General features: G+C 40.9%; 1 protein-coding gene across 1 annotated transcript in view; it reads left to right on the top strand.

The window, feature by feature from the left end:
- Nucleotides 1-1,318: 1,318 nt before the first annotated feature.
- The window catches only part of ACSM3 (acyl-CoA synthetase medium chain family member 3), a gene marked incomplete at both ends in the record, with an annotated part of 26,560 nt that continues 11,750 nt past the window's right edge, over nt 1,319-16,128 (top strand). The window contains 5 exon segments of the mRNA XM_082856858.1: nt 1,319-1,535; nt 6,461-6,704; nt 12,839-13,045; nt 15,656-15,799; nt 15,972-16,128. Of these exon segments, the coding sequence (XP_082712984.1) occupies nt 1,319-1,535; nt 6,461-6,704; nt 12,839-13,045; nt 15,656-15,799; nt 15,972-16,128 (969 nt within the window).

Here is a 16,128-nt window from a genome sequence, read left to right as displayed (position 1 = left end):
GAATTGCAGTTAAAAATGATGATTTAATGATTGTGAGAGTAGTGTTTCATTGTAGGAAATTCAGAAGATTACAGAAAGTATAAAAGAGAAAACCCTATAATCCCTAGAACAGTGTTTTTAAACAGCCTCATTTATGAGACCTCAGCCAACTAAATGCCACTGTGATCAAATGATTTCCCACAGAAGCCGGGAAGGTTGGGTGGCCCAGAGAGGCCTCCCCGACAAAAGTCCTGAAGGCTAAAGCCCTATTACTATATCTCTGGTAAAGAAACTCCAAGCCTGGACTCAAAGATAGCGTGGGCTCCTATTTGGAGTATGGGAACCGTACCCTATAAACTAGAGGATCTTTGACAGTGCTTTCATGCATAGTTGGTACTGAGCTACCTCAGTTTCTTCATCTATGGATTATCCACTGTGAAAAATTCTCCTAAACATTTCTGCACTCCTTTTGAAATCTGTAGGTGAAAGATATTAGATTAAAAGCTTAACCCTTTGCTTTCACTGAGAGTAACTGGGTAACCCAGATCTTTACTTCTTTAGAAATGTATATGGGAGGCAATAGCCTTAGTAGTCAGACGAATGGGCTGGGACCAGACAGTTCTGGGTTCAAAGCCAACCAATGCCTCTGTTACAGACCGAATGCTTGTACCCCACTCCAAACCAGTTCTTATGTTGAAGCCTTAACCTCCAATGTGATGGTATTTGGGGATAGAGCCTTTGGAAGGTATTAGGTTTAGATGAGGTCATGAGAGTGAGGCCCCTGATGGGATTAGTATCTTTCAAGAAGAAGAAGAGAGACCAGAGCTCGCTCTCTCTCTACCATGTGAGGACACAGAGAGAAGGCAACAATCTGCAAGCCAGGAACAGAGCCCTCACCAGATAACTGAATCAGCCAGCAGCTTGATCTAGGACTTCCCAGCCTCCAGAACTGTGAGAAATAAATGTCTGTTGTTTAAACCACACAATCTATGTTATTTTGTTATGGCAGCCAGAGGTGACTGAGACAACCTCTTACTCATCATTTTCTCTATCTGCAAACAGACGATAATCATATCCACTTCACAGGGTTACGCTGAAGATTTCATGATAAATTGTATGTAAGTAAGACACTGAGCAAAGTGTTTGGAACACAGTGAGTTCTCAGAAAATGGTACTTTTATGATGATTAACAATAATAAAACTTAGTTGTTTGGAGACATGGCTACCTTCAAGCCAGAAACAAATGCATGTCTTTCTGCTTGTCTTTTAGATGAGTTGGTCTCTGTAGAAATCCTGAGTGCTAAAACATTCAGCAGGACTGAGGCTAGCTCTTGTCACCATGCAGATATTACTTCGTGCCAAGTATTTTCAGTGCCTAGCAATTCCTTGTTCTTTGAGAGCACTGCATAAAGATTATAGAACAGTAATCCCTCAGGATTTCTCCAACTATGAATCCATGAAACAGGACTTTAAACTAGAGATTCCAGAGTATTTCAACTTTGCTAAAGATGTCCTAGACCAATGGACCAATATGGAAAAGGTTGGAGCAAGGGCCAGTCAGACTGCAGTTTCTTAACTGTGAGTGATTTTACCCCAAGGGACAGTTGACAATGTCTGGAGACAATTTTGTTGCAAACATGCTAGTAGTGTTTGCGATCTGATCATATTTAAACTATGGTGGATGAGAGATTTCCCAAAACGTGTAAGTAATCACGAGACATTTATTTTGGCAAATTATTTGAGGAACTATACAAAATATAGTATTATTCTCACGAACCTTGGAAATGTGTTGGAAACATGCCATATCTTTTAACCTAAACTATGAGTTGGGTTTTTCATAATGAAATAAGTTTAAGTGAATGCCAATCAACAACTGAACACCTTTATACCTACTGCTTTTCTCCTCCTATAGGACCCATGGTCATCTGTAACTCAATCAGTCCCAAACTCAAGGAACCCACCCTAGTTTTTGTTTCAAACCTTTATTTGTCTCCTGGTTAATTACCATTAATCTGGTGCCCTAAGCCAGGCATCTGCTACTCCTCCTTCCTAATCAGTTCTTACATCTTGTAAATTTGACTTCCTACATGCCTCCTCTTCTCCAACTTCATTGCCATTGCCTTACTTCATATCTTTACCGTCTCCCGAGTGGATTTTCCCAAAAGAATCCCTAATTCCAGTCTTATGTGTGTCCACACCCCACCTCAATCCAATTCATAGCCAGTGTTCTTTCTAGAGCACACATTTTATCCTTTTATTTTGCTGCTTGATATTATTTAATAACTCCCTGTTGCTCACCAGATAAAATCTGAACTTCCTTAGGTGTGTCATGGAAGGCTCTAGCTATCTTCCCTTTATTTTTCTCATTTCCCCACCCCATACTCTTTGCTCCAACCATGTCAAATGGTTTCCTATAAAGTTTGTGATCTTTCTCATCTCCTTGATTTTGTGCACACTGTTTCCTATGCTTAGAAAGCCTTTCATTCACACCTAACCACCTGGACAACTTCTATTAGACTTTAAAGTCTCAGCTCTAGGGCTTCCCTGGTGGCGCAGTGGTTGAGAGTCCGCCTGCCGATGCAGGGGACACGGGTTTGTGCCCCGGTCTGAGAGGATCCCACATGCCGCGGAGCGGCTGGGCCCATGAGCCATGGCCGCTGAGCCTGCGCGTCCGGAGCCTGTGCTCCGCAACGGGAGAGGCCACAACAGTGAGAGGCCCGCGTAACGCAAAAAATAAAATAAAATAAAATAAAGTCTCAGCTCTAATGTCACCTTCTCAGCAGCCCCACCCTGATGTCCCAGTCTAGATGCTTTCTTTTTTGGGATCCCCCAAAGAAATACATATGTATTTTAACCTATTTTAACCTATACAGTATTGTCTGGCGATACTATTTGTTTATAAATCTGTCATTCTCATAGGACTATGAAAGCTCCTAAAACGCAATGACTGATATATTCATCTCTATGTATCCAAAGACTGGCATACAGTAAGTCTCAGTGAAATATTTGTTGAATTAACATCCTTATTATCATAATAAATCATTATGTTAAGTAACCATTCTTAATTTATTATAATCATTGGCATTTGAGGAGAGCTATATGCTCTAATCTCATGTGTACATATAAATTATACACTGGAGTTGCACAGTCCTCTTTTGCACAGTTTTTTAACAAAATGACTGCTTTCATGAATGCTGCTTAAGCTCACTGTCTTAGTAACAGACTATTTGATTGCCAGGACCAGAAATCCATTCATATTAATTCAATAATAAAGGAAAATTATCGAACATCTACTGGAGAATCTTACAGGGGAAAAAAGTGCAGAAAGAAAAACTGGCCTCTACAAGAGAATAGGCTATTCGTCAGGCAGCTTCTATCTGTCTCTTTTGCTCTGAAGCCACAGGGCCTCTTGCCTTGCCTCTGCCTTTCTCAAGCACCTGCTCCAAAAAAAAAAACCATCACCTGCTCCTTTGACCTCTTCTTTCTTGCTAACACATTGTTTCTCTTCATTTTGGTTGGTGCATGGCTTTGATTTTCCAGGCAAATGTCTCAGGCCTTAACACTGTAGGTCGTGTCCACTAATCCACTCAGTCTCTTAAAATTTAGGGCAGAATCTGATTGGCACAGCTTGGCTTAGGCCAATCAGAAGTTATCAGAGGCAGCTTCAACTGATAAAGCTTGGTTACTGGGGCTGTGGGCAGAAGGAAGGCAGATTCTCTTAGAAGAGAGAATGAGAGGGAGGCAATAAATGGTAAATCTAATATACTAATAGCGCTAGTCTTCAGGGCAGAATACGAAATGAGCTCATGGGCTTCCCTGGTGGCGCAGTGGTTGACAGTCCGCCTGCCGATGCAGGGGACTCGGGTTTGGGCCCTGGTCCGGGAGAATTCCACATGCCACAGCGCGGCTGGGCCCGTGAGCCATGGCCGCTGAGCCTGCGCGTCCGGAGCCTGTGCTCCGCGACTGGAGAGGCCACAGCAGTGAGAGGCCCGTGTACCGCAAAAAAAAAAAAAAAACAAAAACAAAAAAAGAAATGAGCTCATAGTTGGAATTTCCTAATAATTTTTCCCTTTTAATAAACCTTAGCTAATTTAAATATTTGCAAGTTGTTTATGTATTACATAGGGCTATATACATATGTGATAAAATGATAAAGAAAGGCAAAGGAATGGTTAACACAATATTCTGGATCATGGCTACCTGATAATTTGGGGTAGAGCACACAGAGGGCATCAAACATATTGTTAAATTCTCTTTTTAAAGCTAGATGGTAGATAATTCTTATTTTCATATTTTTTAAAGGAAATTGTAGATATACACTACATGAATTCTGTTGCACAGTTGGTATTTTTTGCAATAAAAAAAGAAAAATGTATAATTGAACAGTGTCTTAGGAGGAGTCTTAAAATGTTTGGAAATGCATTACTGAAGGGGAGAGTAGTGAGATAACTGTTACTGTGCTTTCAAAAAAGAAAAAGTACATAGTACTAAAAGGGATAATATTAAAATATAGCATTTGAAATCAGAATTACTGGGAACTTGGAGAAATGTAAGTTCTTCAGCTCTGCCCAAGATTTACTGGATCTAAAACTAGGGTAGAGATATACAAAACCCAGAAATCTATGTTTTAATAAGCCCTCCAGGTGATTCTGATACATGTTCAAGTTTGAGAACCACCGAGCTAGAGGAAGTGAGCCTCTATCTTACTGGGGGCCCGGAGAATGACGAGACCTTGGTAAACTGAGGAGATCTCGCCACTGGTCACTAATTGGCTTATGTTAGTGTGTGGAGAGTGGAGCTCTGCATCTTGAGGGAGGCCTCTCATTACCATGTTTATGATACAAGGTATATAAAATGATATTACCAACTTACTAATTTGCCTGAAGGGCCAAAAGACTGGCATGAGTAGCCCCCTCTCTCCCTGTTAACAGACCTACATGAGAAGAAAAAATTTAGCCAGAAGTTTGTTTAGTGGACAAAACAAGTAACTTTCATAATTCAATTTATTGGCACTGGGGTTTGAAAGCCCAGTTCATCCACCCATCTCTTTATACCCACAATCCTTTCAAGCAATAAGTGTTTACTGGGCACCTGCTATGTTTTAGGAGCTGCGGGGTTTAGGGTCCAGTGGGAAAGAGTCATGAGTCACGTAAACACATAGTGTGACAAATGCTATAAAGGAAATAACACAGGAGCCATCAGAATGTATAAGAGCAGTATCACTATAGACTGAGAGAAGGTCAGGGGGATATTTAAGCTGAAACCTGAGGGATGAGTCAGCCAGTGGGAGAAGGCATGGGTAATGGGAGCATTCTAGGCAAATGGAAAAGTTTCTACAAAGGTCCTAAGGCAAGAGAGAATTTGTAGATTTGAGAAAACCAAAACCGTCCAGTGTGAATGTAGGTACTGGCTAGGGGCCGCCTCATTCCAGGGACGATAGTAAGTGAAATCCCCTAACAGAGACTTCTCCTCCAGACAGGCTTGGATGAGTACTGTTGGGATTTGCCCTAGTAAGTCTCCTTTTTCTATGTTCTGTGGCTGCAACATCCCTTTCTGAGACCAATTCTATATTAATATATCATATATCAGGGTATGGTTTAATCTTGCTTCTCTGTGAATCATTATGTCTGTTTACACGGACTATGAATATCTCTGTTCTGATCTATTTTATGTTGAGTTTAAAGTTTAGCTCCTGGAAGTCAATCTATTTCTGTTATTTCCAAATTCTCAGAGAGATATGCTCTATAGTCAGTCCCCAGTGCCAACAATAAACTCATATCACATTTTAGTTTTCAAACTCTTTTGTATGTATTGTAGGCCAAATCCCTTTACAACAGAGCCCTCAGTATATAATTATTAAAAAATATTAATTGCCAAGAATTTGTTCCTTTAAGTAATATTTACCACAAAAAGCTAGTATAACACCCAATCTCAGCCTACAGGTCTTGAAGAAGTTTCTGTAATGTACGTGGTCCCTCTGGAATTATAATAAACGTTCACTCATTTGTTCATTTTATCTTCACAAGAGCCTTATGATTAGGAAGGGGAAGTCTCATTTTATAAACAGGGAAGGCAAAGCTTTCATAGATGGGGGAAAAGGAACATTGTCATTTGCCCAAAGGCATTCAGAAAGTCAGTGTAGAGCCCAGTGCACTCTCTAGAACTTTCTATAAGTTTTACAAAAATTTGAACTAGGAACAGTTCTTAAAAATCAACTATACTCCAATAAAAAAGTTTTAAAAGTCATTTAGGTGGGGGAAGTCAGCATCATGGCAATGTGAGATGTTTCCTTTGTTTCTCCCCTTCAATTTACAACTAGTAAAACATATATAACTCTACAAAGGTTCCTCTGCTCAGTACACTGGAACACCAGAGAGATCCACACATCTGTACATCTGAAGGTGGGTGGGATGGCACATAGGAGGTGGAATCGAGGGAACAGTGGAGGGGGTGCCGTAACCCTGGCCCTCCGGCCCATCAGTGGATGAAGAACCCAGTGGTAGCAGGGGAGGTGGTGCACACAACTCCAGCTTCCCAGCTGAAGCAGCACACGCAGCCAAAGGGACCCAGGCAGCAGCAGCAGCAGGGCCTGCGACCCTGGCCCCACCAGCCACAGTGGTGCCCAAGACTCCAGCTGCCCTGCCCAAGGCCGTAGTGCCCGCAAACCTGACAAGCCCAACAACCCCAGATGTGGCCAAGGTGCCTGCCATCCTGGTGCCCCAGCGGTGACCTGAGCAACAGCAGCAACACTGGCAGCAGCAAGGCACCAAGGACCCCAAAGGCACAAGCAGAGACAATGAGGGCTCCAGTGACACCTCTGGCAGGGGTGGTGAAGGGTGGAAAATACTAATTCGACAATACAGTCACGGGCAGGTCAGGTTAGGGAAACCAAAGACTTGTGCTATAGTGCCACCTACTGGAAAACAAAAGAAAGCCCTCTAATTACCAACCTGTTGAATCGTTAGAATCAAAGTAAACAAATCTTACCTAATAAGAAAGGTGTTCATGCCTTCAAATGGGTGGGCAGAGGAACAAGTCATCAGGCACTGTGAAAAAGCACAGTGGCAAGGTATCAGGAAAGAAAGTGACAGTTCTCTAGAAACCAAACTTAAACTCACGGAAGATTGCAATCTGATAGAGAACTAAAAATAGCTGTCATACAGAGTGAAGTAAGTCAGAAAGAGAAAAACAAATACCGTATGCTAACACATATATATGGAATCTAAAAAAAAGAAAATTGTCATGAAGAACCTAGGGGCAAGACGTTAATAAAGACGCAGACCTACTAGAGAATGGACTTGAGGATATGGGGAGGGGGAAGGGTAAGCTGGGACAAAGTGAGAGAGTGACATGGACATCTATACACTACCAAACGTAAAAATAGATAGCTAGTGGGAAGCAGCCGCATAGCACAGGGAGATCAGCTCGGTGCTTTGTGACCACCTAGAGGGGTAGGATAGGGAGGGTGGGAGGGAGGGAGATGCAAGAGGGAAGAGATATGGGGACATATGTATACGTATAACTGATTCACTTTGTTATAAAGCAGAAACTAATACACCATTGTAAAGCAATTATACTCCAATAAAGATGTTTTTAAAAAAATGATCTATAAGAAAACTCAGAAAGTCATTTCAATGAGTTCAGGAGTAAAATTAACGAGCAGGAGGAATATTTTACGAAAAGACTGAACCTCTAAAAAGGAAACAAATAGAAATTCTGGAGGCAAAGAACTCAATAAATGATATAAAGAATGCAATAGAAAGCATTGAAAATAGAGCAGACCATATGGAAGAAAGAATCAGCAAGCATGAGTACAGAAATCTAGAAATGACCCAGGATGGAGAAGAGAGAAAACTTAGTTTTTTGTTGTTGTTGTTTGCTTTTTTAATGAATAATTTCTAAGAGAACCATCTCATTCCATTAGGAAAGGCAACATAAGGAGATGAGAGTGAGAAGCGAACAGAGAGTTTATTTAAAGAAATAATAGCTAGAACTTCCCAAACTTGGGGAAGGAACTGTATTACAAGTCCAGGAAGCTAACTACCTTAATTACGTACAAGTCCAGGAAGTTAATTACCAGGAAGCTACTTACCTCAATGCAAAAAAAAAAAAAAACTTATCCAAAACACATTATAGAAAACTGTCAAAAGTTAATGATAAAGAATTTTAAAGGCATCCAGGGAAAAAAGACAGTAACCTAAAAGGAACCCCCACTAGACTATCAGCAGATTTCTCAGCAGAAACTCTACAGGCCAGAGGAAAGTGAAATGACATACTCAAAATATTTAAAGATACAAACTGTCAGCCAAGAATACTCTATCCAGCAAAGTTTTCCTTCAGATATAAAGGAGAAATAAAGGCTTTCCCAGGCAAACTAAAGCTGAGGGAACTCACCACTACACCTGCCTTAGAAGAAATGTTGAGAACTTCTTGAAGATGGTGGAGTAAGTGTACCCGGCACTAATCTCCCACCTGAACACATCAAAAATACATCTACATGTGGAACAATTCTCACTGAAAACTAATTGGAAACTGACAGAAGGACTCCTGTACAACTAAGGCTGTAAGAAAGACACACACACAATTGGGTAGGATGGGAAAAAAAGGGATTGGGTTGGGACCTGTGCCCCTGGGAGAGAACTTAGAGGAAAAGGGAGATTCCTTGGGTGGACACCTGCCCTAGGGAGTGAGTAGGTCAAGCCACAGACTGGGCACCTCAGCCCTGGGGACCTGTGGAGGAGACAAGACCCACTGGCTGCTTGGAGAGCCACTGGGACAGACAGAAAGCCTGGAGAAGCTTGGATTCCACTTGTGAGGAGCACACAGGGGCTGGTTTGCCCGCAGGCAGGGCAGAGAGAGGTCTACCCTGGTGGCTCTCAGGTTTTGGGAGACCACCTCACCGTGCACCCCAGCCCAAGCTGACCAGCTCCCCCTCACTCCACACCACAGCATGGCACTACATCTAGGGCAACCATAACAGGGAAAAGACACAGTGATGGGCTGCATCTGAATGAAGCCACAGACACCTACTTATATTAATGCATATATGTGGAATCTAGAAAAAATGGTATAGATGACCTTATTTGCAAAGCAGAAATAGAGACACAGACATAGAGAACAAATGTATAGATACCAAGGGAGAAAGGGGTGGGGTGGGAGGAATGGGGAGATCGGGACTGACACATATACACTGTTGATAACTATGTATAAAAGAGCCAACTGAGGGGAACATACGGTATAGCACAGGGAACTCTACTTAATGCACTGCAGTGTCCTAAATGGGAGGGAAATCCAAAAGGCAGAGGATATATGTATATGTATGGCTGATTCATTTTGCTGTGCAGTAGAAGCTAACACAACATTGTTAAGCAGCTATACTCCAATAAAATCTAATTAAAAAATCAAAACAACAGTAAGACATCACTGTACACCTATTAGAATGACTATTATCAACAAGACAAGGAATAACAAATGTTGGAGAGGATGTGGAGAAAAAGGAACTCTCATACACTGTTGGTGGTACTGTAAATTGGTGCAGTTACTATGGAAAACAGTATGGAGATTTCTTCAAAAAATTTAGAACTACCATATGACCCAACTATTCCACTTCTGGGTATTTACCTGAAGAACATAAAAACACTAATTTGAAAAGATATATGATGTCTATACATTTACACAAAATAACAACTGTGAAGCAGAAACGGGCATTTCATTTCTGGAAGTTTTGAACTTTTTTTTTTTTACACGAAACTTAAATATTAGTAGGTATCCTCCTCAGAGAGGCCATCCCCAGCCAACCTATCTAGAACCTCTCCTCCCCTTACCTTCACCCAAAGTGCTCATTCTTTATTTTTTTAAACAAATTTATTATCATCTGATATTGTATATGTGTTTCCAGTCTGTCCAGAATGAGGGCAGGCACCTCTGTCCATTTTGTTTTCTACAGTATCCTTAGCACTTAGAAAAGTGTCCACCACATAGTAGGCTACAATATATTTTTTTAATGAATAAAGGTATCCACTGTATTTATAATTGTTACTGAGTCCAAGCTCGCTCTGCTCACTGCAGGACAGGCCAATAAATCAGGAGACGAGGTGTTGAGGCAACTAATAGAGACTTTTTTCGGAAAGCTGGCAGATGGAGAATATGGCGGACGATGGTCCCCAAAACACCATCTTATTGGGGTCTGGATGCCAGTTTCTTTTAAAGAACAGGGAGGGGGATGAGGTGAGGAAGTAAAGTAAAAAGGCCATTTATCTTGCAAAACATCTCCTCGAATGGCCTGCATTGGGGAGGGGATGTGTTAATTTCTTCTTTTCTGCAGCCATTCACAGGTGGCCAGGGTCAGAGTGTCTCTCTGTGCGCTGAACAAAGGCACTTTAGTTTAACAGTCAGGCAGGGGTGCAGGGTTCCCTGTGGCAGGCCATTATGTGTGCTTACAGCTATAGACAGTGATTGTAATAACAAAAGCAACGAAAAGCAAAAGTTAAACAAACAGATCCAACAAGGAGTCAGAATTGGCTTTTCCCTGTTACATAATCATCTAGGACATCACTCCAGAGCAATACCAGAAGATTGTTTTATATTTAAACAGTGTAATGCTTCCCAAATGATAATTTGGATAGGAAGATGTTTAATAGGTAAGACTGATCACTGTTAATAGATTCCTTTAAAGATATTTTAGGAATTATGTATTGGCAGAACTTAATTATCTAAGGGTAATGTGTTTAAATAAAGTACTTCTCCTTGGTCATGAAATGTCAACAGTGGGTTTGTTGTAAGTGCCTTTAAATTATGGAAAAGTGTTGGCCATGGCAGGCTTACTACTTATCTCTAGGTGCAACATCTCTAAGGAATAACCTTGGAGTTAAAGCCTCATAAAAATTGCTGCATTGCTTTGATTAGAAAGGGAAGATATTCTAAAGAACCTTATGTTTTGGTCCTGGTTGTCTGTTTCTTGAAGGACTCCATGGGAGGGACTTGTCCTTTCCAAAATGGAAAGATGAGCCAGTGTCAAGAGTCCAAGAATGGGACTTCCCTAGTGGCTCAGTGGTTAAGAATCCTCCTGCCAGTGCAGGGGACATGAGTTTGATCCCTGGTCCGGGAAGATCCCACATGCCACAGAGTAACAAAGCCCGTGCACCACAACTACCGAGCCTGCGCTCGACAGCCCGCAAGCCACAACTACTGAGTCTGTGTACCACAACTACTGAAGCCCGAGATGCCTAGAGCCTGTGCTCTGCAACCAGAGAAGCCACCGCAATGAGAAGCCCACGCACTGCAATGAAGAGTAGCCCCCGCTCACCGCAACTAGCAAAAGCCCGCACGCAGCAATGGAGACCCAACACAGCCAAAAATTTAAAAATAAATAAAAAGTTTTAAATAAATAAAGAGTCCAGGAATGACCAGATATATGTTCTTCAAAATTCCTTGCCTGCTGTGTCACTAGGAAGAGGAAAAACCATTATAAACTAAATGCCTTCCACCCCTACTTGAAGGTCTGGAATTTGAGTGGTAGAATCTGGAACACAGAGACAGAGATAGAAATATGATACAGATATAGATATATTCTTGGAAGTCCATTAATCCTTAGAGAAAATAATAGCTAAATTTTATTCAGTACTGTTCTAAGCTCTATATGCATTTTAACTCATTTAGTCCTTAATAATCCTATAAAGAAGGTAGTGTTATTATAATCCCCATTCTACAGATGCAGAACCTGAAAATCCCCGAGGTGAAGTAGTCTTGCTCAAGGCCAAGCACTAAGAGTGTCTGGCTCCAGGACACACTCTTAACCATTACACTACACCTTACAGTGTAATTTACAGCAGGTGGGGAGTAGAAGCACAGAAGAGATAAATGCCTCAATCCTTCTCTTTGGAAAGAAACCATAAAATATTCATGTATGTTTTAAGAGGCACTGAACCGAAGTGGTTAAATGTACAGCTCTGAAGTCAGGCTGCAGGGTTCAGTCCATGCACTGCCACTTGCTACTTCAGTGATCTTGGGCATATTATTTATAGGGTGGACTAAGAATGCCACCTGCTATATCAGCAAACAAAGGATGTTGTGGCCATCAAGCCATCAGCCACTGTAGCTGCCCCTGATGGTAATGCCCTGAGGGAACTCAGGATGGGAAAGAAGAGGATCTTGGCCCTAGACAGTTGAGGTGCCTATCAAAGGAATGATTTCAGTTAGCCCAGACTCTTGCATCTTCCCATACACAGAAAAGCACTAAATTCATTAACTTGAGATGTCAGGTTTTCTTTAATTAACAGTAATCTTTTGATGTTCCAACTACCTGGTTTTTGTTGTAAAAACCACCCCTATATATCCCGGCTTCTCCCTTCACTCTTTGGAGCAGTCCCTCAGAGCTATCTGAGACGCTGCTCCCAGGCTTACATCCTGAGAAAGTCCTCCCAATAAAACATAATTCTCGACTTTCATGTTGTGTATTTTCTTTTTAGTTGACAATAGCTTTTGAGTTTTGTGTTTTTTGGTAGGGATTAAATGTTAAAACATGCAAAACACTTAAATAGCACCTGGCACTCAAAGTACTAAATAAATGTTGGGTAATATTACTTTTCAATCAAAACCCTCTTCAAGCTGAATGTTATGAATGGTCTCCAGATATAAGATAATTATCCAGGATTTAATACCCTTTCATGTTAGGTCAAAAGGGTCATAGACTTTGAGATCCCTTGAAAGGCAAAAGCATAATAATGAAAGGAAGAAAGATACCTTGCCTAGAAAACCAACTAACTCACTCTGAGAAATACAGAATGTACATGAGTTATCTACACTACCCTAACATGGTGAAGGAAATGCTTTCTAAACATTTTCTTTTCTTCTCCTTTAGGGACAGTTTTAATCCAGGAACCACTCAGATGACCCAGAAAGACATCCTCTACCGACTACCATCTTCAAAATCAAAGTGCATTATTACCAATGATGTTTTAGCTCCAGCAGTAGATGGTGTTGCATCTAAATGTGAAAATCTGCACTCCAAGATAATTGTGTCTCAGAGCCCCAGAGAGGGATGGGAGAACCTCAAGGAGATGATGAAGTGAGTAGCCATAATTGTTGTAGAACAGCTTCCCAAGGAGAAACGCAACATTGATAAGACAGTCAATCCATGACTGACCAGAAAAATGAAAATTAAAACGATAGGCAAAAATTTAATTAAATTCTTGGACTCTTGACAAAGGGAACAACTGGTGATTATTCCTGCACTTATAGTGCAAAGCTCTGAGGCAATAAGGAGCTGGCAGTGTTTTTCATAGGTTGGGATCTCAAGGAAGCACACCCTAAGACAGAGATTAGTTGTGTAAGAAGTTTGCTGAGGAGTTATCTTGCATTAAACACCTGTGAAAGAAAGGGAAAGATGTGGGATTGTACTTTCAAAAAAGCCCTCAGCCAGCCTACTGACATCTGTGGAGTTTGGATAGCCCTTCAAAGCTCTGCCCAGCTAAAGCAAGAGGTCCTATGCTGATCAGTAACTGGGTATGGGCTGTCCTTAGGAGGCATGACCTTGAGCAAGGCAGCTGTCTTCAGTCAAGGTAGTATCTAAAGAAGGATCCTAGCACCTGGAGGGAGTATGTTTTAAATCCTGAAGCAGGATCTAGGAGGTGCATCACAGCATCAACCACAGAGCTGTTATCTCCCAGGGAAATTGATCACAGTCAATCCTTCTTTGTAGGCTGCATCATTCCCTTGATGACAGTAACATTTCTATCAGGTTATAGTATGAAGAATATTTAATGGATGCAATTATAAAACTGAATTATACTGACGTTCAAGCCCTGCTCTGGGGTGCTTCCTGGGGTCACTTGGAAATCTCGCCAAGTATTGGTTATATTTTAGCTTTAGGGTGGCAGCAAATTCCCTTTCTGGAATGAGCTTCCTACCTTTACTCAGTGATTTTGGAGCATGCTGGCAACTATGGACTTGTTCCTACCTCTTCTAAAATAGTTAACATTTATTGAGTTATCAAAGGCCAAATTCTGTTTTAATAAAAATGTTATAATTGCACAATAGCTAACATTTATATGGCACTGATTATGTGCCAAAAACTAATCCAAGCACTTCAGATATATTAACTCATTTAAATACCACAACAACCTAGGGAGTAGGAACTATAATTATACAGATGAATAAGGTCAAATGCTAGGATCTAGCAGAACTGGGTTTCAAACTTAGGCAGTCTGGTTTCTGAGCCCACATACCTAACTGCTATGTATAACGCTTCTGAGAGACTGGTACACTAAACCTGCCTTAGGTTTCAAGAGTAACCATATCTATGATAGAAGTGATAGGTACACAGCTATAGTACTAACTTTTTTTAAAGAAAAAAATTATGGAATTATAGCCTAAACATTTGGTTTATCTTTGTTAGGATTTAAAAATAGCTTTTCTATATTTCTCATGGCTGGATATTTGATTCATTCATTCTCAGCTCAATATTCCCAAATAAAATTCTGTATGCTTCTTAAGACACTCAAATGTGCAGAGTTTACCTCCCCTCAGCTGCCCTGATGTACGACATGTATCAAAGCCCAATTATCCTTTGGAACCAAAATTTTTTTTCTCTTTAACTGAGGCCCTTCCTTCCCTAGGTGGATACTTAGATCCTCTTCAGTCTTATTGTTTACTATATTCAGAACTATGTAGACTCTTTTTTGAGAAACAGAAAAACCATCCTTTTGAGGGGTCAGCAAATGTTTTTTATAAAAGGGATGGATAGTAAATATATAGGCTTTGCAGGCCATGCAGTCTCTTATCATACCTACTCACCCTTACTGTCATAGTGTAGAAAGCAGTCACAGACAATATGTAAAAGAATGGACATGGTTGTGTTCCAATAAAACTTTATCTGCAAAAACAGAAGGCAGGCCATATTTGGCCTGTGGGCTATAGCTTGATTATCCCTGCCTTATACCATTAGCCATGACTTCTATTAACATACCCATTTTTTTTAAAATCACATTTTTCTTCACATATCCATGATTATAAGATCATAGAATCCTCTTTCTGTTGGAGGTATGATAAAATTCTTGAGTTTTTAAACTGCTTCAACTCTTCCTTATACAGTACAAAGCTATGAAGTCAACTTGTTATAAATGGGCTATTGACAACAAAGTTTAGTTTGCTTCTGGAAAGCACCTTAAAAGATGCAGAGAGAGATGGCTTTTTTTTTTTTTTTAAATATTTATTTATTTGGTCGTGCCGGGTCTTAGTTGCAGTGTGCTCCTTAGTTGTGGCATGTGAACTCTTAGTTGCAGCATGTATGTGGCATCTAGTTTCCTGACCAGGGATGAACCTGGGCCTCCTGCACTGGCAGCACAGGGTCTTAACCACTGTGCCACCAGGGAGGTCCTGAGAGAGATGGCTTTTACCTTGGAATTCACCCTAAGTCACTGGGGCCTGATCAATGAGATGAAGAGGTCTGAGTAAATCCTTCTCTGTGGTAACAGTCTGTGACGCTGTGTTTGGGACCTCCCTGGTGGTCCAGTGGTTAAGACTCTGTGCTTCTACTGCAGGGGGCATGGGTTCGATCCCTGGTCGGGGAACCAAGATCCCTCATGCTGTGTGGTGCAGCCAAGAAAAAATCAAAACTAAAACAAAAAATATGATGCTGTGTTTAATGTGCAGAATCATTGTAATTCTTTCTTCACAGACATGCCAGTGACAACAACACCTGTGTGAAGACAAAACACAATGAGACGATGGCCATTTTCTTCACCAGCAGAACAAGCAGATCTCCTAAAATGACCGGACACACCCACAGCAGTTTTGGTTTAGGATTATCTATAAACGGAAGGTACTCTCACAGAACTGTAGCTTGAAGTGTCAGTGCTACAAAGGTGATGATTCCTTTATTGGTATTTTAAATTTCTTTTCATATATATATATATATATATATATATATATATATATATATATATATATATATATATATATATATATATAAAGTCTATTCTTTGTTTACCCAGGTTCTGGCTGGATTTGACCCCTTCGGAAGTCATGTGGAATACCTCAGACACAGGCTGGGCAAAATCTGCATGGAGTAGTGTTTATTCTCCACGGATCCAGGGAGCATGTGTACTTGCACATTATTTGCCACGGTTTGAGCCAACTTCCATCTTACAA

This window comes from Leucopleurus acutus (genome assembly GCF_964270905.1).
Source record: "Leucopleurus acutus genome assembly, chromosome: 16".
NCBI lineage: Eukaryota > Metazoa > Chordata > Mammalia > Artiodactyla > Delphinidae > Leucopleurus > Leucopleurus acutus.
This window is presented reverse-complemented; position numbering and strand designations above follow the sequence as displayed.